Here is a 22,946-nt window from a genome sequence, read left to right on the forward strand (position 1 = left end):
AGTTTTTGTGTCTACTGTCTATTGTATTATTATAATGTGGAAAAATGTCTGTATTTTTCAACAGCATTTTCGTTAAAGAAAGATTTTCTAATATTTTGGATAATGTTGATAGAAGCTATAGAGGTAAAACATTTATGTCCAATTATCACCTATGTCGACATATATATATACACTTACATATTATTATGTTAATATATCTATCCGTTTTAAAATGAGCGGGTTTTTTTTTTACTTTTACCTTATAAAAAGTTTTCATGTATCATATTTGCCTGTTGGTCACACTGTCTATCTTCTTCTAGAACTTTCCTAGCCTATAAAATAATTGCTTCTGCTGCTGGCCTTTTACATTTTATTGTTTCGCCGGCAACGTTATTCCGTATTCGGTTAATACTTAATAGTTCATCCACTATTTTACGGGCTTACATCTTGTAATTGTAAATTTTCTCATTCTTCAACATATCTGTCACCACTTCACGAAATAACTATTTTTCAGAAAATATTAAATAATATTAATTTGAAGTAAGATACTTTTTTTTATGTTATTATTTATAAGACTTGTTTTTGATTGCTTAACTGTTAACCTACGTTTAACTTTAATGGTCATTAGATTCTTTTTAGTTAATAATAAGTAATTCTAGAAGTATGATTACTTTATCTTAATGAAATATTATTAAATGTAATAATTATAATTAATGAATTCTTGAATTAATGTAAATGTCGTACGTATAGAAGTTTACACTAACATGTGGTTTCAAAATTACTACACCAATGATATTTTAACCAATATTTTTTATACATTTTTGAAATTATTACTCCATTAGTAGATATTAAACTACTATGTAAATATCTTATTAATTTTAGTTTGCAGCTGCTCTGGCTTTAAATATTAAAAAAAAAGGTTCTCATATAAATGAATTAATTTATCTCTACCGTTTGATTTTTGTATTATAGTGTCTTCTCTGCACTATCCATTGAATGAATCTTGGTCGCTGGCCATTTCTCTCTCTGGGCGGGCAACCGTTTGGCGAAAGAAGTGGCCAACTAACTGGTGTGTAAAGTAATGGAAAACCACCACCCCATTAATCCCCGTCCTTGTAAAATTGTAAATTGACCTATTAGTCTAAAAATAAAAGTATAGTAAAATTACTATAATATATTTTAATTTTATAAATTTTTTTAAATACATTTTTAGATGTATCGTTTATCACAAATTGCAAAAAACAATGTTGCTAAACACTTATCTAGAACCTACGCCAAGGATATAAAATTTGGTGCAGAAGTAAGAAAACTTATGCTTGAAGGAGTTGATGTACTTGCTGATGCTGTAGCAGTTACTATGGGTCCAAAAGTCAGTTACTAAAGTATTCATACAGTTCTTGAATTTGCTTAATAATTATTTTTTTATTACAGGGGCGAAATGTTATTTTGGAGCAAAGTTGGGGTTCTCCAAAAATTACAAAAGATGGTGTAACAGTAGCTAAAGGTATTGAACTGCAAGATAAATTTCAGAATATTGGAGCCAAACTTGTACAAGATGTAGCCAATAACACCAATGACGAAGCAGGTGATGGTACTACTACAGCTACAGTACTAGCTAGGGCAATAGCAAAAGAAGGCTTTGAAAAGATTATTAAAGGGGCTAACCCAGTTGAAATAAGAAGAGGTAAATGTCGTCCTAAAGTCCTTAATTATTTCCATTTATCAAATATAATGTATCAAACTGTGGAATATTTTTTAGGCGTTATGTTGGCGGTTGATGTTGTAAAACAGCATTTGGGCACCTTGTCTAAAAAAGTAGAGTCATCTGATGAAATAGCTCAAGTTGCAACTATTTCTGCTAATGGTGATACTAGCATTGGAAAACTTATTTCATCTGCAATGGAAAAAGTAAAGATATTTTCTTAATATAATATTAAAGATCTTTAAATGTGAGATAATTATAATAGATTATTTATAGGTAGGTAAGGATGGTGTTATAACTGTTAAAGATGGGAAAACCTTAGATGATGAATTAGAAGTAATTGAAGGATTAAAATTTGACAGAGGATATATTTCACCATATTTCATTAATGCTGCCAAAGGTACGTTGATAATAACCTTGTATGAGTATATACTATTAACATACTGCATATACAGCTAATATGCAATATTTTGGTTATACTATTCTTCTTAACTTAATAAAAAAGAAAAATGTTATAAATATATATGACAATTTATGTTTTGACTAATAAAGTACCATCAATTTAATTTAAAAAATGTATCTTTACACTTAGATTATATACTTTATTAATTATATTTTAGGTGCCAAAGTGGAATTTCAAGATGCTTTGGTATTGTTCAGCGAAAAAAAGATTTCATCTGCACAGTCATTAATTCCTGCTTTAGAATTGGCCAATGCCCAACGCAAACCCCTTGTGATTGTAGCTGAAGATTTGGATGGTGAAGTAACTGGAATGCTTGTATTAAACAGGTAATATTCTGATTTGGAAAATTAAACTATTGCTATTTTTAAGAATATGTAATGAACTACCATAGACTGAATGTAGAAATGTCTAATATCTATTAAATTTAAACTTTTTTTTGTTGTCTACAAAACTGCTAATTTTCAATATATATATTTTTTTGTTGTTGAAGATATTGAAATCAGTTAATTTTGAATGATAACATAACAGCATAATAAATTAAATGGTAATTTGTCTTGTTTTTTTTTTTAAGATTGAAAATTGGCCTTAATGTTGCTGCAGTAAAAGCTCCAGGTTTTGGTGATAACCGCAAGGCAACATTAACTGATATGGCTATTGCAACTGGTGGTATTGTATTTGGACAAGAAGGAAATGAATTGAAAATTGAAGATATCAAAGCTGATGATTTTGGTGAAGTCAAGGAAGTTGTCATTACCAAAGATGATACATTACTCCTAAAAGTAATAATTTTGCAACTAATGAAATTAATAGTTTTTGAATTAATTGGAATTATGTTATAGGGTAAAGGCATACAATCTGAAGTAGAACGTCGTGCTGAACAAATCAGAGATCAAATTAAAGATACTACATCCGAGTATGAAAAAGAGAAATTGCAAGAACGTCTTGCTAGGTTAGCTTCTGGTGTAGCTGTCCTAAAAATTGGTGGTAGTAGTGAAGTGGAAGTTAACGAAAAAAAAGATCGTGTAAACGATGCTTTAAATGCAACTCGTGCTGCAGTTGAAGAAGGTATTGTTCCTGGAGGTGGAACTGCTCTCATCCGTTGTTCTAGTGTTTTGGACAGTATTAAGGTGTCTAATGATGATCAAAAAATTGGTATGTGTAATTAATTATTATTGTAATATGGTTCGTAAGTTTAATTACATTTTATAAATGTACAGGGGTTGAAATTATACGCAAAGCTTTAACTATGCCATGCATGACAATTGCCCGAAATGCAGGTGTAGACGGAAGTGTAGTAGTCGCTAAAGTTTTAGAAGGCAAAGATAACTTTGGTTATGATGCTATGAATGACGAGTATGTTAACATGATCGATAAAGGAATTATCGATCCCACAAAAGTAAATATTATATTACATTTCAATATATCTTTATATAATTTTACTGGTGCTATTTATTTCTTTTTTTTTTTGTTATTGTAGGTTGTCAGAACAGCTTTGACTGATGCCTCTGGTGTAGCCTCCCTTTTAACCACAGCAGAAGCAGTAGTCGTAGAATTACCGAAAAAGGATGAGCCATTACCAGGAGGTGGTATGGGTGGAATGGGTGGTATGGGCGGAATGGGAGGAATGGGAGGCATGATGTAAGAAGAATACATGCCAAGCAACCAAGACTGACATTTATTTTTCTACTGTAGTTTTTATATTGTTTTCAATGTTGTATTTTATAAGAATCAAATTTATTAGTGAAAAAAACTATTGCTTTTTATATACATTATAAATAAAAATATATTTACAGTTTTAGAATTTATATTGTGAATGGAATACATGTTCCATTAGGTCATGTACTAGACATTATCTATTGCATAGATATTTAGATACAAATTGTACAAATTGTTTTTAAGGGCATCTACTTCATTCCAACAATGAAAAAGTAATTGTTTTATTCCCACAATTTATTGTCATTAAAATAAAACATTACTATCGATAGTTCAATTTTTGTTTCTAATTTGATTGTCATCTATTGATGTATTTATTTTTTGAAAGCCTGGTTTCTTGGCGATTTGTTTATAATTACCCACTACTTAAATATTTACAATATAATTCTACTAAAAAAAAAATATCAGGTTAGATCCATCTCTTATTAATAACAATCTGTCATTTACAGAAGAATAAACGAAGATTATACAAAAATAAACCATTGTATTGAAAAACAATTGCAAACGCTAGTGTAATTATAGAATATTTTTATTTTCTGAAAAAAATCAGGTTACACAAAAAGTCAATTTTTATATGTAGTCAATTGTTGAACTCTTAATTACAAATTAGTGATATTTCCTTTTCGTAATCAGCAATTTAAATCTAAACAGTTTTCTGTAATCGCTTTGGCTTGCTCTTCTTAGTAGATTTATTTTTTTTCTGCAAAAAATATTTTTGATAAAAAAATTTCAGAAAATTCTTAATTTAAAAAGTTAATAAAATATAATAAGGGGCCTCTACACCTGGTCTAAAACAACACATTTTATTTCAAACATACTGTTCCTAAGAATACTTTGATTTAAGTTTTGAAAAAACATTTATTTTTTAACACTTTCAAAGGCAATGACTACGGTAAAATTTTAAAATTATTTTTTGTTCATTAATTATTTCAGTTTAAAAAAGTTAAAAATACAGTTTTTTACATTGAAATAATTAATTAGCTAAAAATAATTTTAAAATAGTGTCACAGTCATTGCCTTAAAAATGTTATGAAGAATTCAAATGTTTTCAAAACTTACATCGAAGAATTCTTAGTACGTTTGAACTAGAAACATGATTTTTTACAAAAATAAATCCTAAATGCGTAATAAAAGTTGAAAAAAAAAAATGAATTAACAAAATAGATACAAATATTATAAATGTTATTATACAAATATTATGAATGTTAAAATGTTATTTTAGCAAAAAATTGCCTATGCAATGTGCCTTAATAAACTTTAGTGTGAGGCACCTTAACCATTTAAGTTTCAAAAGTTGTTAAGAGTTCTTGAAAATACTAAAAAGGTAAATATTTAGTAATCTTATAAATTTTAAAACGAGACATAAAAATGTTTGAAAATAGGTGTCCTAAATTGTTAAATAGATCACACTGTATATGCATAAAATAAATGGTTAAACAATTGATTAACTGTGATTAATTTCAAATACAAATTAATTCAAGAGATAATAATTACCCGTTGAAGTCGTTTAGTAATATACAAAACATCTTTTGATTGATTATGAAATTTTGAAAAGTTTGTATTACTGTAGTCATGAGCTACAAATTTAGGTTTTTTACTCAAAACGCCTTCTATGTCAGGTTTATCTGAAGATACACTGCTCTCATTATTTGTTAAATTTTCTGGCTCTGGTATTTCTTCTTTTACAATCTTTATGTCGCATGTAGATTCTTGTTTAATTTCTTTTTTCTAAAAAATCAAGAAGTATGAATATTACATTTATTAATTAAAAAATAAATAAACAATAAAAATGTTTTTACTTTTAAATGTTTAACAAAACTATCATACAAAAAATAGTAAATATGATATGGTTTTTGAAAATATTGTATCATACACAATTTAGTTAAAAAAACATGATTTAAATTTACAAGTTATTATTGGAAATTTGGTATTGAATCATCAATACTAATACTTGTATCTATAGATTAATTGGTAATTTTTACTGACATAATTAAAGTTTAATCACAGAACCACTATTTAATGTTCAAATAATCACTAAATAATTTAGATATGTTTAAATCCTTTTAGTTTATGTAACCTCCTAGCATTCTAACAACATAAATAACAACTTAATTCTAAAATCAAATAAATAATTATTACTTTTGGTAATCGGAAAAGAATTTTGTCTGGACAATCCATCGGTACACTTAAGTTTTTTGCATTGGTTTTATTAGTATCTACAGTATCATTTTCGATTTTAGTGTTTTTATTAGCCATTTTATACTCCAAAGTTTTTACATACATATCATACGGACGTTTGAAAATAAAATTGGTGAATGCTTCACAATTTTTTTGTTTTTTCTTAATATTCTGGAATAAAAAACACAGTTGTCATAAACATTTTCTTCAAAACAAATAATATCTTAGGAGCTACAAGGTGTACCATGCATGCTTTAGCACACTCTGAACATCTACTGTCAAAATATTTTTTAAATCCGAGAAAAATGTTTGTTATTACATTATATAAACATTACAAGTTGTGAAATCTCTGTATTTATTAATCCAAACAACCAAACTGATACAATAAATAGAACATTTATTTTATCCAGTTAGGAGCACACCCTAAAACTAGTCTCGTTCTGCTCATGTATATTATATAAAATCATTAAGCATATATTGTATAATATAATTTACACAATGATAAAAGTTATATTTTTATTTACCTGAAAAACACTGATACCATAAGGTGTAATCAAAACTTCTGATAGCTCTTCTACTGAATCATAATTTTTGTCATCCAATAATGTAGGCAAAGTGTCAGTAACACTTCCGCATACTTTAGAATAATCATGTAAGCTTAACATGTCAATGTCTTTATGTTGGACAGTATTTAGTGGAAGATTATGGTTTTCTACATATTTTTCTATCTAATAAAAAAACCAAACAATTAAATAGGTAGAGACAAAACTAAATAAATTAATGACTTACATTTTCAAATGATTGTTCTCTAGCTTTTTTTACGATATGATTAATTTCATGCAAGCACTGTCTAACTAACGGTGGTATTGGCGAACAACAAGCTAATATTCCAGCAAATTCTTTTGGCAATGTTTCTGATATCTTAATCAGCATGTGATTTGGTAAAACATACCTATACAATAAAATGTCTTTTATTTTTCATAAATTGTAATAAAACATTTTATTTAATTTTTAAAATTTTACCCTGGGCTCTCATCTAATTCTCTAGCAATTTTATCTCGCCACGCATACAATTCCTTTAAAGCATACATTTGTTGTAAATCAAATAGCTTTTTGCTTCTTTTGTACATACTCATGTGACTATCATCTTGAAGAATATTTATTTCATACCTCTAAAAATACAATAAAGATTTATATATATATATATATATATATATTTAGAAAAATAAAATTGGTTATTTGAAAAACATTTTTATTTTGCACATAACAAAATGTTAGAAATAATATGAGGAGGACGAATAGCTATGTGGGTAAGGGTAAATTTGTTTGTGCTCACTGTCAAAGGTCAACGGTTCAACACTCGGTCAGGCAGTTCTGTTTGCTGGCTAGGGAACTGTCTTAAGAAAAGGAGCTACAGCAGCGGGCTTTCAACAAGTTGCATGATGATTTTTTAAATAATACTTTATTTATGTATTTTTCTAATTTGAATTATTAAAGCTATTTTCATTTAACTAAAAAATTATTAAATTGATTTTAATTCGTTTAAGGTCTTGTGAGCAGCTTGTTTTTATGAGTAAAAACAGGTCATACGAAATAAACTCTCATACCTTACGAAATATTTCTTTGACTACAATAACTTCTATTTTTTGAAAAGAGGAGACTGGAGAGAGAATGAGAAATGTATTCTATTTCTAAAAACTTTAATTAGAGTTTAAATACGACTAATTTTCACAAGTTTTTTACTTATGTTCCCTTGATTTTTGGTAGCAATCAAAAATTAAAGTCTAATGAACTCTGTAGGAATTCTATTTCATACCAACAATTAAACAGCTATTGTAATTTAACTAGAGGTCCCTATTACGTGTATTCAATTACACGTGAAACACGTGTAATTAACATACACGTGTATTCAAAAAAATTATTTTTGTTATTAATTTTAGTTTTACGTTTAATATCACGTCTATTTAATTATACAAACTCAAACACAAGTATAATTGTGTCAATACGTTAACTCAAACTAACATTTTTGACAAAATACATTTTTTTAAATACACGTGTATGTTAATTACACGGGTTTCGTGTACACGTGTATTTAAATTACACGTTTAAAATCACAGGCACTAAATTTAACTACTCTACAAGGCGTAAGAGCTTTTACCGTACAGTCATTTAATACTAACAAAAAGCCTATTACTCATAGAAAAAATTGTATATGATAAACACAATACCTTGAAGCTTAAACAGATTAACCTAAAATAATTTGTCATGGTCGAAATTTATTAAATCATTTTTTCTTTAAAATGAGTGCCTATATTTCCTGTTAATAAAAAATAAGAGCTTGCCACTTAAATAAAAGTACAATTTTATTATTATTTGAATAATAACTAGGTTTGAATATAATTTACTTAGTTTAATTAATCAATACTAACCGTTTTGCACACATCAGTACTTCGTTGAAATGTTAGTTCAACATAATCATTATGTTTGCTAGACATAGCTTTTAAATCTTTTTTTATCATATCATAAATATAAAGCAAATAATGTGTATCACAACGAGCATAATGTTTAGCCTCTTCAGAAAGTGGCCTAAAAAAAATAGAAAAATATAATAAACTACAGTGTTAAGAGGTTTAATAATATTTATACCTCGTTCTCCAGTCATATAATTGAAATGACTTATCAGCATTCACACCACAATAATGTTTCAAAAGGAATTCTAGTCCTTTTCTAGAGAAATTTAATATTTTACACGCCTGATAGGTATCAAACATGTTTATTATGTAAAGGCCAAGATCCCTTTGTAGCCACAAAATATCACTGTCTGCCCCATGGAATACCTAAGATAGAAAATCAATTTTTTTCAAAGATTTACAAATATTTGTATTTTAATAATTTACTTTAACTACAGCAGGGTTTGTCAGTACTTCATTTAGATCATGCATCTTATCTCTCAGTTCTAATGTATCAATAATATAATCTGCATTTCTTGTTGATATTTGCATTAAACATGTGAATCCTTGATAAGAGCGATAATTATGTGCCTAAATAGTTAAAAATTTGTTAAAAAATGAATTAAATAAAAATATAATTTATAAAATTAAAACACCAACCTCTAAATCTATAGCCAGTTCTCGAACACTTTTCAACTCTGAAATCATCAAGCTCAGTTGATCTTCAGTAAATACTTCGACAAATTTTGTTTTATCTAGTGATTCTGGTTTTATAGCAATAGTAACTTTTAAATGTTCTTCGGGTACTTTAAACTCTAGCAACTCGGTTTCATATGGATGTTTGTAACTAATAATAAAACCCAGTAAGTTTCAGAACAGTTGTAGTTTAACAATTCAAAACAAATATTTGTTAAAATCAAGCGAGTTAAAAAAAGTTTTTTTTAAAACCAATAATTTGCCAGACACTTTAATTCTTGTTTTTGGTATCATTGATTTTAGCTTAGATTAAAAAATGTTCAATCTTGAGCAGATCTCAAATATTGCATTGTTTATCAGTTAAATTTAAAATTGGAATAAATTTAGAGTAAAAGACATATTATCTCTAGTTAAATATCACTTTTAATATTTTAATATCGGCTATTTCTTAAGGATAGTTGTTTTAGACTTTTTAAACAAAAGTAATGTTTTGAGTATTTGTTTTTGGTTCCATTTTAATTTAATACTTGAAAAGGTATGCCAGGGTAATTTAGTGAAATTTGTTCAGTAAGGATTACAAAGATTTGACAAATTAATAATCAAATCAGGGACAGATTGGGGTAAATTAATCACCAGCGATTATAACATTTAGTCTCGATAAACATTTTTGGTAACATTACTGATTACATAAAATCTGTCAAAATGTAAATCATTTTGACTATCTTTTATCTTTTTGACATATAAAAAAAAAAAGTTGTTATAGATCTAAAAATAAATACTTACTACATAATTCCTTCTACATTTGTTTCCAAACATAAATTCAATGGTGTTTTACTATTAGGTTTACTCTGTAAAAGTGGTTTGAAAGGTACAGGTCGATTGTCCACTTTGACTTTAAATTTGATTTGAGGTCTTTCAACAATACGTCCATGTACTAATACTTTATTTTTGATGTTGACTTGAAGTTTATCACCAGAATCATTATTAGATAATAAACGTTTAGGCATAATAAATACATCATCATGTTTGAATGACCCATTCAAACAATCAACATTATGATTCTAAAAATAATTATATTGTTACAAAAATGTCAAACTGTAATTAATATACTTTGTTATAGAGACTATATTTATATTTATATAAAATTATTTATTATTTATAGATGATACAATACATATTAGTTATTACATATATTATATGTTTATAACAGTCTTTAAATAGGGTTAGAGAAATTTTAATCCATGTCCTCTTTACCTCCAATTGATTTAAAATGAAAAAAGAAATGTCAGTAGTAATCAAGTACTTTTACTTGACTATAATTTTATAAGAAAAGAGGGTATTTAATAGGCCAGCAAACAAGAATTTTAATTGGTGAAAAAAAAAACATTAAAAATAAATCAGTCTTTTTTAAATTCCCAACAGTTTGATATTCTTGACTCGTGTATTTTCTACAAACAGTGATTCAATTGTTAATTTAATGGTAATTATTAAACATAATAATCATAAATTAAATCTTATATAAATTTCCCTAAAAATAAGTTAAAATTATTAACATTTTTTTTTGCCCTTTAAAGTTAAGGTAACAATATATGATCTCTGAAACTACAAAACTCCCTTACAAAATCAACATTATTGATACTTCAGATACTAAAAGTATTATTGATCATGTAATGTAAGTAGTGATGTACTGTCAAATTCAAAAATAATACTGATGACTGATGGAAAAATCAGATAATGAATATTCAGTATTTAATTGTGTGAGGTACATAATGACAGTTTTTCAGTATTGATTCTACAGCAATGGATGACGAATGTAAACTTTTGAGTTATTAGCAACAAATTTTGCGCAATTTTATTGCTGAATATAGAGGATAAATAATACAGTCCTTAACACTATGGGATGTGCGTAGTAGATTATTGTAATCGTGATAAAAAAAAAAAGTTAATTGTATATAAATCACTTAAGCCTGAGGCTACAGCAGACAATGAGAAAAAAATTTAGTTAATTTTTTTTTTTTAATAAAATAAAGATAAGGTTCAGTCTCTTACCACTCTATCTAATATTGTATCATTGCCATCTTCAATTAATTGAAATTTACTATCATTGTCACATTCTCTGATGTTCCCTTGAATTCTTTGATTTTTCAATAAAGCAGACAATCTAAATAACAACAACTATGATTTATTATATTTTATAATTTTTAATAACTTATACAGGTATTCATTAAGAACACCTACCTATTATTATATCTTGTGTAAATAAAAGTTTATTTTATTCAATTTTGTGTAATACATGTTTTGTAATATAACTGAAATTCTGAAATCTTGTATAGTAAAAATGGTTAACTAAATAAAATGTTTGATTGTTTAGATGTTACCAGTTTTAAAGAAGTAATTCTTGAGTTAGAACCATATAAATGTCTAGGCAAGGAGAGTACAGCAGGTAATGTTAAAAGAGTTACACAACTCTTAAAATATAAATGACATTTTTAATTCTTTTGGTTGTATAAAGTAAAATAAATTATGAAATAGTCCAGCAATAAAGCACAAATATTAACATAGTTAAAATAAACTAAATTAAAAATGTTTGTAGTAGGTAAAATCCTAATAGGTAAAAACCTCATGGTACACTATAAATATATGTATACATAAAACTTACAATTTCAGAATATGTGTTTGTCTTGTAGACATTGTTTTCATAAACTTAGGATAACTGCTATAGAAGTTCCAATTGACGCCCGATGGCAAACTGTTAGAAGCCTTTGTTCCTTCAATAATTGTCGTAAAGTCATTCTAAGAAAAATAAATTAGATGTTATTGGATAATCAAAAATTACTTGTTAGTTATAAGTATTTTATTTTATAATCTATTAAACTAAATTAATTTACAATAATTAAAAAAGTTTATCGTTGTTACACCTTAAATTAATCGCTTATTTAACCCTCTGTTAGTCACCTGATTTATTTTGGTATTAATGCACTTTACCGAGCACCCTTTTTTTTGCCAATTTATAGTGTTTTTATGCTGATTTCGAATCTGAAATCAGAAATTTGTGGACTCTTCTAGTTTAAAAGTTACAGCTTGTAAAAGTTCGGGGGACGGCATTTGTCGATGCCGCGCGCTTGTGCTGGGGCACAATACACTTAGTATTGTACTGGGGCACAATACACTTACAGCAGCGCAGTGACAATTATCATGTTTAGTTTTTTACATAACAAATAACTTTAATCCTGTGACCTCCTACTAGACTGTAGCCTACAAACCTAGGATATTTTTAGTTTAGCAGAGCGAAGCCGAGGAAGCGAATGCCAAAAAATACTCTGTATAGATAATAGCACGATGCATAATGGCATCAACAGGTGCTGTCCCCCGCACCTTGCGCAACTGTAACTTTTGAACTAGAAGAATCTGCGGATTTCTAATTCGAAATCAGCGTAAAAAACACTGTAAATCGGCAAAAAAGGCCCGGTAGAGTACATTTGTTCCTTTCATTTTTAGTATTAATATCAGAATAATATACTTATTAAATATAAAGTTAAAATTTATAAAAACCCGTACAAATCATTTTGAGCCCGTTCGCCTACCACTTTTACGTGAAAACGTAATGAGGGAACGGACTCAAGATGTACTGAACAGGAAACATTTATTACTCATTAGTGTTTTAATAATAATTACTAATTAGTATACAAGTATAAAAATGTGTAAGCTTACCATTGTTCAATATTTATAATACGAATTATCCTAGTTAATCCTTTGTAAAGAAACAATATTTTTTTTCTTGGCTAGATTATTATTCTTATAACTTCCTGACTCCTGTTATAAATTTCATAAAACCATGCGAACACATGTAAACCATAGAAAACTTGCACTATTTAGTAGTTACATGAAATATTATACATTAAATTGTATTATTTTGATAGCTGAGCACGAATTAAGATATAATATATCTTAAGAAAATAGAAATAAGAATATCATATTTCATGCACCTGTCGGCTGTCACCTTAGTTAAGAATATAGATTGTTGAGGAAGAATGAAGATGCATGCCGCGTGCGAACATAATGTGTGTCCGTGGATGGCAAAATAAACAAGTATGAAGGAGTGGTATGTCAGGAATACGTATTAACAGTATTCACAATATGGCGACTCAATAACATCGATAGTCATTTTGGAGTTATCACAAATTACTGACTTACCTATGTTATTCTAAATATTATATTATGGATTTTGGTTAGAGTGGTGTTATCTTTTATGCATCAAGATAAAAAGTATATTTATTATCTCGATGCTCTCAGAAATAAAATTACGGCATATCGATTTTACTGTAACTATATATATATATATAACTATTTATACATTTTTCTATTACTACAAAATAATTATTTTACCGTGTACGTAAATACTTGTTTGACTGGCTGCCCGTTACGGTGACATATTCGTTTTTATCATCGAATATTAGATGAAAAAGGGGTGTATATATTCAATAATCTTGTATATTTTAATCATGGATATTATAACATAATAAACAAATAATAATACTGTCAGGACGTGTCAGCCAATATTATTATTATTTAATATTCATCTTTTCTAAGCTGTCAGCTAATACCTGTTTTGCTTAAAATTAATATGGTCATTAATTTATTAGAATCAAATTTTATTTACCCAATGATATGGCTGTGATTTAAATAAATTCTGTGTTGAACATTTAATTCGTGAATTCGAGCATTGATTAAATGTATATTTAATCAATTTACTAATTACTAATAATAGTATTTAATTTGTTTAGTATACAAGCATTTAATAAATGATTCGAGTTGTGGATTATTCAGTATTCACAGATTTATGTAATTAAGTATTAAATTATACATATTTCTTGAGATTATTGAACAGTTTTTTAATTGATAGATCACTAGATGGCGCGGAAAACTACAATAGTAATATTGTTCGTATGGGTTGACTGATAAAATAACATAAGTGTTTACATTAATGATTAATATCTCATTCTCTTGGGACTTGGCACTGTCCTGTCTCATCGGTACCAATTCGGTTGCCAGGAAGGAAGAGTTCACCTAATTCAGTTGAATAGATTAATTTCTTGACGTCACTGGACTTACCCAACAATACAATTTTATCGGCTACTTAAATAGTTACACTAATCGTAACAAATGCAGTGCCAGCATACCTATTAACTGACTAACTTGTTATTTAGCTTACATTAACACATATTAGTCTACTGGTCTCTACTTTTTGAACCTACGAAAAACTATTTACGAATTAATTTTTTTCTTGAATAATTATTATTTGTAAGTTGCTTATAAATTATCTTTAAATATGGTTTAACTTTTTAATTATATTAACAAATTATTTAATTAGTGTAAACATTATTGTATTTTATTAAGTTTAGTTAAAAATTATGGCATCAGCTATAAACAGAATTGGCTTTCGATTTACTGTTGGAAATCAAGGCTCAAAGAAAATATGGAGTACAATTGTTCGCAATGGAACTAATTCAAAATCTTATTTCACATATACACCTCAAGTATCTCAAATTCTAGATCGTGAACCAAAATGGGTATCGGCTGATGAAGCTGTTCAATGCATTAAATCTGGTGAGTTCTTGTATCTTAATGTATATTACTAAGATATTGTATCAGTAGAATATCCAGATGGAAAGATTCTTAAAAAATAATTACATTTATGTTATTTATAAATTTTCTCTTTGGAAGTGGTAGCAATAGATCCAAATTATCGGCTCATTAGATAACATAAAAAAAGACCCACTGCTAAGCTACACCTCAGTATTTTGTATAAATAAAAGATGGATATTATTCAAAGTTGAATATAAAACAGAAGTTAAAATTTTAATGTTTAATATCATGACTACTTTAAAAATGAAATAATATTATTCCCAAGGTAATTACATAAATTATTCCTCTTTAACTAAACTATAGTTCAAGGATTTTCATATATTCTACAAACTATGTGTAACGCACAAAGATAACATAGTTTTGCTGTAATGACATTTTAATACAAGCTGCAATTTACAAAATGTTTCATTATGGTGTGAAATATATAGATATATTTATATAAGTGGCACCAGCAATATAAGCCTTGTTCCCACTGATACCACCTCGTGTGTACCACTGACAGAAGTGGTCTTAAAGTTTTAAATTACATTTATTTTACAGTATCCAAGCAAAAAATAATAAATGCTAGAACTACAGCTACCCTTAATTAAAATACCAGTATACTATAAATATACTTTATTACCACACCTTTTTTTTTTTATTAACCATTTGGTTTGGAAGGTCCAGACATTTAAAGATCGTGTTTAATACTGATAATGAGTGTGCGTGCACTAAACATTATGACAATTACTGCTGATGTCCCATATTGCCAGCCCTTAGTGGTCTTTTTTTGCACTATGCATTTGTATAAGTTATAAGTTTTTTAAGATAGTGATTTTCTTCCAAATGACCTAGTTATGGCCTGCACGGACTATGTTTATAGTAATAATACAAACATATTTCAGAGGTAATTTATTAGGAATTTAGAGTTCACAACAGAAAGTGGTCATTTTTATATTTAGTTTTTTTGCCTCTCATGAACAATTAGAAAATTGTACTTGTCTACTTTCTACAGTTAGCGATACAAATAAAGCATTTATTATGACATCTTTTAATGCTTATGATCACTTACATAACTATAATAATAATAACATGTTAAATAACATAAAATTATCAATACAATTTAATTTATAAATAAAAACACATTTGATAAATATGTACTTAAATAACTTTTTAATATTATGATTCATAATAATAAATTATTTTAAATATTCAATGTTGTCGTATCTCTTACTGTCTTATTGAACAAATTTGATTGATTACATTTATAACATCTAAATATTCTCCAGTTAAATATTTTGTGTTAGTAATAATTGAAAACTGAATACTAATTAGTCATAAATTATGCTAATATTTATGACCTAACACGCATATGGTTTTCAACATTTTTTTTTTTTGTAGAGCATAATGTATTAAAGCAATCTATCTACTAGTATAAAATTGTTTTACCCTTTTAGCTTTTGTTTATTTTTTATAGCTTATGCAATTATAATTTAGTGATAAGTGATGACCTTTCAGTTCCTCGTACATATCATAAAAGTGTATTAGACACTTACAGTGACAATCTTTGAGTAGTGTTAGGGCCTTTAATATTTTAGCAGGGAACCAGTGGTGCAAACAATAAAACTACTTATTTAGAATAATATTTCAAGTTCATACAAAGATGCTAATTACCATACAGCATAATAATAATAGGAACATAATTATATAACTTTAAAAAGAACTAAGGAATCAAAAGACATTATTTGTTGGAGAAATTAACAGTACTCGAATTGGAAAAATCAAAGTAAGGGGACGTTTTTACTTTAAAAAAAACATGTACCCAGAATATTTTTTATTAAAAGTTAGTTACAATTTCTATAAAAATAGTACTCAGTCCCCCTTTATAATAAAGTAGTATTATTAAAATTAGTATCTTCTATCAATTATACTATATACTTTATTATTACTATATATTTTACCTTATACTTTTATACTTGATTTTGATAGGCTGTCTATTGCGCTGACATATGTTTTTGTTATTCAAAATGTGATGAAGTAGGGGTATATGTGCAACAACCTTGAATATTTCAATCATGAGTATAGTGGTGGTAGGGTACATAGATATATAACCCAGGGAGAGGTAATATTTGTAGTTTTTATAATTAAGGAAAGAGCACATGTAATGAGTATAGTAAAAATGTATACATTTCTAAACTAAACATAATTAAAAATAAGTTAAATAAATCAAAATTATAAATAAATAACAAATTTAAACATTTAGGTATAGGTTTATTGGTTGGGTTATAAATATTTTTAAATTATAAACAAAGCAATTATGTCAGTATTATTTTGAAAATACAGACTTCATTAATTTGACAAAATCCCGCTTGAAAAAAATTCAGTGCCTAAGTTATTTGATTTTGTTGACAAAGAAAATAGTTTATATGCTAGCTCAACCCTTTGCTTCACAGTCTTTTTATGCTCCTATTTATCAACATGCCCTCTTGTTCTACCACAAAATAATACATTTCACTAAAAAAAAAATATTTTCGTTTTTTTAGTGTTAGGGTTAATTTTATATAGTAGAAGTTAGCAATAATAGTTAGCTCCACGTCCGAAATTGACGACTGATTTCATGAAGGGTTTTTAATAAAGGGTACAAAATAATCGGATCACTTGCATATTATTCCGCATCATTTATCTTTGCATTATATTTTAAAATCAACTTAAAAATTATAGTTAATTATGAATGGTATGTTAGGTTAAAAATTAATATTTTCAATATAAACTTGAATAGTGCGGTAAGTTCTTCTTTACTTTATTACTGTTGTATACTACGCATCTTTAAAATAAATCCTCTATTTAATTTTTAAAAATTAATTGATTAGTTTGATTGTATTAGGTAATAACACATATTATATTATAATACCACTAAAATATTTATTTGTAGTTATATATAATATCAAATATAATTAACAAGTTATATTTTTAATTTTTAATTTTCTAGTTTATTTTGGTATCTATTTTGTTACTAAATAACTGTTAATAAATTTATAGGTGATACTGTTTTTGTTGGCGGTGCTGCTAGTACACCTATTGAAGTGCTGCGTAGCATGACTGATCATGGCAAACAAAAGCAACTGAAAAATGTGCGTGTATGTAGCATGCACACTGAATTTGAATCTCCTTATTCGGAACCTGAGTGTGCAGGTTTGATTTAAATATATTTTATATTTTAAAATTATTATGGTAATGATATTTATTAATTGTTATTACTACCAATTCAAATTAAAATGTATTTAAATAGAATTTCGAACATTTTTAAAGACATTTTTAGACCAACAGCATTTTTTATAAGTGCTAATCTGAGGAAGTGCATTAATGAGGGCAGAGGAGATGCTATACCACTGTTTCTGCATGATATACCATATTTATTTGAACGTAAACTCATACCAGTTGATGTATCAATAATTACTGTAAGTTCATATAAATTAACTAATTCTTTTTTATTCTCAATATACTTTTTGTTTGATTTTACACAAAGTGATAACATCTAGAAATACATTAATTTTTAGTTGAATTTTTAATATTTTAAGTAAAATCTTTTTTATGTATTTAGCTTCAGTGCGGAGCTAAGAAGATATTGGCTTTACAATGATGTGATTTTATTTGTATACATTTTTTTTAATCTATTTTTGTGTCTAAACTGATACCCACTGAACTAATTTCTTTATATAGATCAAGTAGATTAAAAATTGTTTCCAAAAAGTGCCAAATAAGGCCAAAAATGAAGAGAGCTTTCACCTTCTGTTTTAAATTTAAAAAAAAAAACCCTAAAAATATAAATACTTTTTTTACTTAAAATTACAGCAAGCTATACATTTTGCTGTTATAGGTGTAATTTTAGGACTTAGATCTTTTAATAAAATAATTATTTAATAAATAATAAATGATTAAAACAATACTGTGTGTGTGTGTATAAACAGATAGTGATATTATATTTTATAGTGGCTAATAGTGTGGCCATATAGCATATACAAATATTTTGTTGTTTACTTATTGTGATATTTAATGTTTATATAATAAACATGTTTACAGAGTGATAAATTTATTTTATTTATTGCAAATAACTTGTAATTTTGTTGTTTTACAAAACAACACATTTTTCAATCAATTTTTTAACATTTTTAGTAATTAATTGTTTATTTAAAAAAAAAAACAAAAATCAAATAACTCGATTATTAACACATTTTCTAAAAAATGTTTTTTGTTTAATTTTGTATAGTTTTTAGCATCTACAATTTTGCAACAAAACATTTATTTGAAAGTTATTTTAATACTTTCAGCTATAATAATAATTTTTTTAAATCTATACTGATCACACTATTTTCCGACCTTGATGTGTTAGCTTCTTGAAAAGTTAAAATTTATTATTTTAAACAATGATTTTGAGCAATTATAGATTGTATTTAAACACAACTTATCAACTTATACTTAATACATATACTTATAATCTATATATTAATATTAATGATTTATGTCAGATATCCAGTCTACAAAGTAGGTGTTTCTTGTAATCGTATTTAAGTTGATTTGTGATGAAAGGTTGAACTATGGACTCTTAATATATAATATAATCTAAAAACTATTCATCACTGTTAAAAATAGTAAACAAATAATTTTTATTTAAATAAATAGAAACTGTATCTATTTACAACATAATAAAAGAACATATTAAATATGTATTATAATTATTACTTTAAAGTCTCATAGGGTTCTAGGTCTCAAGTTCTTTGTGGTGATTAAAACAAATTTAGAATCACTGTTATTATTATTATTATTAAATATTTATGTCACAGAACTAAATAGAATAAGTCTGTTCTAATAACTCTAATGACTATAATATTTGTATATTTTTAGGTGTCGCCTCCAGATCATCATGGTTTTTGTAGTCTTGGTACAAGTGTTGATTGTATAAGATCAGCATTAAGTCATTCGAAAGTGATCATTGGTAAAAAATAAAAATTTATGATCATCATAGTTATAAATTGTTTAAAGATAATTTTTAACAATTTTTTTGATTTTCTAGCCCAAGTCAACAAGCATATGCCGCGTACTTTTGGTGAAGCTATTATTCATCAGTCACACATTGATTTTGCGGTCAAGCATGATCGCGAATTACCAGTTCATGGTGATAAAGCACCAACGGCTACTGAATCTGCTATCGGCAAGCATATAGCTGATAATCTAGTAGAAGACGGAGCTACATTACAAATGGGCATAGGTGCTATACCTGATGCCACATTGAGCTGTCTGAAAGACCATAAAGACTTGGGAATTCATTCTGAGATGTTCAGTATTGGAGTTATAGACTTAGTCAGATCCGGAGTCATAACAAATCATAATAAAAAATTGGACCGTGGACTAATTGTTACTAGTTTTCTGATGGGAAACCAGAAGTTGTATGATTTTGTCGATAACAATCCATTAATTTGTAAGATTTTTAAAAATTATTTTCTTCGTAGATCTTTACTAGGAGACGTGCTTTCTAAAATCAATATTATGTTATAAACATGGTCAAACATAGTACACTAGACTAATTGTATTAAACTTGTTAGTATGAATACTAACTATGTAAAAACAATGAATTGGAAATAATATCAAAACGTAAATAGTAATTAATATTTTACCTAGTAGAATTCTACTTAAAAAAAGTAATTTAAAAAATTTGTAATCACATGTACAGCCCGTATAAGATACATAATATATAGTGCATACATAAAAAGTGACCATTTTAAATCAGTGTTAATAAATATAATCATAGAAATACAGGTTGCGCAGCTACACACCCTGCTCTCTGTGAGTTAAGTGTGTACTTTTCGCCTTCTTAACATAGTACTTGCATATTTTATTTTAGTTGTTCTAAAAAACAAAATATAAAATAAAGTATCTTATACCAAACACATACCCTTTTTACCTTTGTGTTATTAGAGTTGACTGCTTTTTTTTTTACATTTAAAATGTAAAGTGTTCTTATATACTTTTGTTTAATTTCTTTTTTTAATATTTCTCTTTTTTTTTTACAAGATTTAAACTGATTTTACAATGGTGCCATAATATATTTGTTTTAAATTTTTGTGATATAGATACCATTATGGCATTATACTATTATAAATGTTTTACCCGTGATCCAATTGGTCTTATAATATAATATGGCTGATAGAAAATCTAAAATAAAAAAAATTAGGTTATATATTTGTAAAAATATTTTAAAATTTGAGGTTTTAGGTTTTTGTTGTTTCTAGGAAAGATTGTCTCTTATTAAGTTAGAAATGCTGGTTACCATTAAGGAGGGGTAGGTTCCAAATTTGAGTTTTAAACTCTGCATAAAATGACTGCTGACGCCTATGAATAAAATGTATATTATGTTTATTATATAACAACAATATAATTTTGTTATTACACATTGTAGGTATGAGACAAGTATCATATACCAACAATGTGCACATAATATCTCAACAGCCAAAAATGACTGCAATCAATTCGTGTATTGAAGTTGATTTAACTGGCCAAATTGTTTCTGGATCTATTGGTTACAGAATGTATTCAGGTATTTTTAATTTTATTGATATAGTGAAATGTTAATGAAATAATGATTCAAAATTATGTTTTAGGTTATGGAGGACAAGTAGATTTCATTAGAGGAGCTGCTGAAGGCTTTGATGGCAAAGGCAAACCAATTATTGCTCTAGGCTCTGTTAACCCCAAAACTAAAGATGAACGGGGTGTACCTACCAGCAAAATAGTACCAATAATTAAAGAAGGTAATATTTACATAATCATTATATATTTTATAAAGATAAGTACATTTTTAAAAGAGGTTCTTGTAGTAGTTAAGTCAAATTTTTGGATTATTATTGTATACGTTTAATGTACGTTTAAGTTATGGTATCCATTGCTGCTTACCGACTTATTACCAATTAGTTCTTACATCACTCAAAATACATGTATATTAATGAAAAAAATCAACTTGCTTCATTTGATTGCCAACAACAATATAACAAGTATATATACTTGTTATAATGTGATATTTGTGTTAAATTTTCGATATATTCCATACTGAACAATCAACATTATTGGTTAAATAAAAAAAGTATTTTTTTAACTGAAGTCAATCGCTTTTAAATAAAGTTTAAAAAAAATGTAAATACATCCAAATTGACCAGCATAATCTTAATGTTAATATGTTTAATTCTTTCTCAGGAGCTACAGTTGTTACCACCAGTGCTCATGCTCATTATGTTGTGACTGAATTTGGTGTTGCGTCTTTGTTTGGAAAAAGCTTAAGACAACGAGCACATGCACTAATTAATGTCGCCCATCCAGACCACAGGGAGTGGTTGGAAAAAGCGTCGTTTGATCGCCTAAAGGTTATGCCCAGTGCATAATAACCTTAATGTATTATTTACTATTGTTTCTTTTTATTATTAACTTATTTATTAATTGAATTAAATATTAGTGTCTTACACATGATATGAATTCTAAACATTAAGTATTTATGTGTTTTATTAATATACATACAAAAAATATGGGATTGTATATTTAAAGGCAAAATTAATATACTATTGTTCTTTTTATAGCAAATAGCTAAATATATATTATATACTTGCATACTACATAGTACTAAGTTTAATAAATAGTAGCCAATGTGTGAAACTGTTCTAATAAATAAATACTATTGTAATTGTGAATGTAAATAATTTGTATTTATTCTTAAACATAAGATAATTTTAACAGAAATCATAATAATACATTTAGTATAGTTCAACCATAAAAGATAAACTAAAAAATTGACTACTAAAATTAATTTTTTTTTTTTTTTGTGATTGACTACTGTTACATACTGTTATAACATGTGCTATTCTTACGTATCATTATTATTCAATTTTCTGATTAGTTATTGAGTTCCTTTGGGCATTAGGCTTATAGATCAATACTCCTAGGCTTACAATGTGTTTTTTTGTGTGTTTGGACCTGCGATATCTTTTAAAACTCTATAGATCACAAATGGTACCTGAAAGGTCTTAATTTTCAAAATCATTACAGCGCTCTATAACTTTTTTGAAAAATAGTGGAATTAGTTCAAAATTTGTATGAA

The 22,946-nt window shown here is 26.9% G+C and overlaps 3 protein-coding genes across 4 annotated transcripts; 2 read left to right on the plus strand and 1 right to left on the minus strand.

Annotated features, from left to right (window-relative positions):
- Positions 1-343: 343 nt before the first annotated feature.
- Positions 344-4,134, plus strand: LOC126843531 (heat shock protein 60A-like). Its single transcript, XM_050581115.1, has 10 exons — positions 344-519; positions 1,193-1,348; positions 1,411-1,663; positions 1,739-1,887; positions 1,958-2,081; positions 2,302-2,470; positions 2,716-2,923; positions 2,984-3,296; positions 3,362-3,540; positions 3,622-4,134. The coding sequence occupies exons 2-10, from the start codon at positions 1,193-1,195 to the stop codon at positions 3,784-3,786; spliced, it is 1,716 nt and encodes a 571-aa protein (XP_050437072.1). The 5' UTR covers positions 344-519; the 3' UTR covers positions 3,787-4,134.
- Positions 4,135-4,365: 231 nt separating this feature from the next.
- LOC126843530 (exosome component 10) lies at positions 4,366-13,266 on the minus strand. Its single transcript, XM_050581114.1, has 14 exons — positions 12,893-13,266; positions 11,841-11,974; positions 11,231-11,342; positions 9,965-10,242; positions 9,146-9,332; positions 8,933-9,076; positions 8,682-8,872; positions 8,465-8,621; positions 7,059-7,207; positions 6,825-6,987; positions 6,560-6,763; positions 5,997-6,206; positions 5,352-5,585; positions 4,366-4,557 (listed from the first exon to the last, which is right to left on the minus strand). The coding sequence occupies exons 1-14, from the start codon at positions 12,893-12,895 to the stop codon at positions 4,501-4,503; spliced, it is 2,223 nt and encodes a 740-aa protein (XP_050437071.1). The 5' UTR covers positions 12,896-13,266; the 3' UTR covers positions 4,366-4,500.
- Positions 13,267-14,175: 909 nt separating this feature from the next.
- Positions 14,176-22,483, plus strand: LOC126843532 (4-hydroxybutyrate coenzyme A transferase). 2 transcript variants are annotated; one of them, XM_050581116.1, is made up of 9 exons: positions 14,176-14,482; positions 14,579-14,788; positions 17,846-17,998; positions 18,116-18,264; positions 19,709-19,799; positions 19,878-20,282; positions 21,261-21,398; positions 21,463-21,612; positions 22,052-22,483. In XM_050581116.1, exons 2-9 carry the CDS (start codon positions 14,593-14,595, stop codon positions 22,234-22,236), a joined length of 1,467 nt encoding a protein of 488 aa, XP_050437073.1. In that variant the 5' UTR covers positions 14,176-14,482; positions 14,579-14,592; the 3' UTR covers positions 22,237-22,483. The 2 variants fall into 2 exon arrangements, with proteins under 2 accessions (XP_050437073.1, XP_050437074.1); XM_050581117.1 differs by having other exon boundaries at positions 14,584-14,788.
- The last annotated feature ends 463 nt before the right edge of the window (positions 22,484-22,946 follow it).

This window comes from Adelges cooleyi, unplaced genomic scaffold (assembly GCF_023614345.1).
Source record: "Adelges cooleyi isolate 19-005CV unplaced genomic scaffold, UGA_ACOO_1.1 ACOO_flye_CR_arks_rails_tigmint_CR_PRNA_574, whole genome shotgun sequence".
Classification (NCBI taxonomy): Eukaryota; Metazoa; Arthropoda; class Insecta; order Hemiptera; family Adelgidae; genus Adelges; species Adelges cooleyi.

What these genes read in the sequence shown, in the direction of transcription:
- LOC126843531 (XM_050581115.1), top strand. Translation starts at nt 1,193, where the DNA reads ATGTATCGTTTATCACAAATTGCAAAAAACAATGTTGCTAAACACTTA. An exon ending in TTTCATCTGCAATGGAAAAA is followed by an intron (nt 1,888 to 1,957) that starts GTAAAGATATTT and finishes GATTATTTATAG; the next exon opens with GTAGGTAAGGATGGTGTTAT. An exon ending in GGAATGCTTGTATTAAACAG is followed by an intron (nt 2,471 to 2,715) that starts GTAATATTCTGA and finishes TTTTTTTTTAAG; the next exon opens with ATTGAAAATTGGCCTTAATG.
- LOC126843530 (XM_050581114.1), bottom strand. An exon ending in AACTGGCTATAGATTTAGAG is followed by an intron (nt 9,077 to 9,145) that starts GTTGGTGTTTTA and finishes TTAACTATTTAG; the next exon opens with GCACATAATTATCGCTCTTA. An exon ending in TTCTTTTCCGATTACCAAAA is followed by an intron (nt 5,586 to 5,996) that starts GTAATAATTATT and finishes TTGATTTTTTAG; the next exon opens with AAAAAAGAAATTAAACAAGA.
- LOC126843532 (XM_050581116.1), top strand. Translation starts at nt 14,593, where the DNA reads ATGGCATCAGCTATAAACAGAATTGGCTTTCGATTTACTGTTGGAAAT. An exon ending in TTCGGAACCTGAGTGTGCAG is followed by an intron (nt 17,999 to 18,115) that starts GTTTGATTTAAA and finishes ACATTTTTAAAG; the next exon opens with ACATTTTTAGACCAACAGCA. An exon ending in TTGATGTATCAATAATTACT is followed by an intron (nt 18,265 to 19,708) that starts GTAAGTTCATAT and finishes GTATATTTTTAG; the next exon opens with GTGTCGCCTCCAGATCATCA.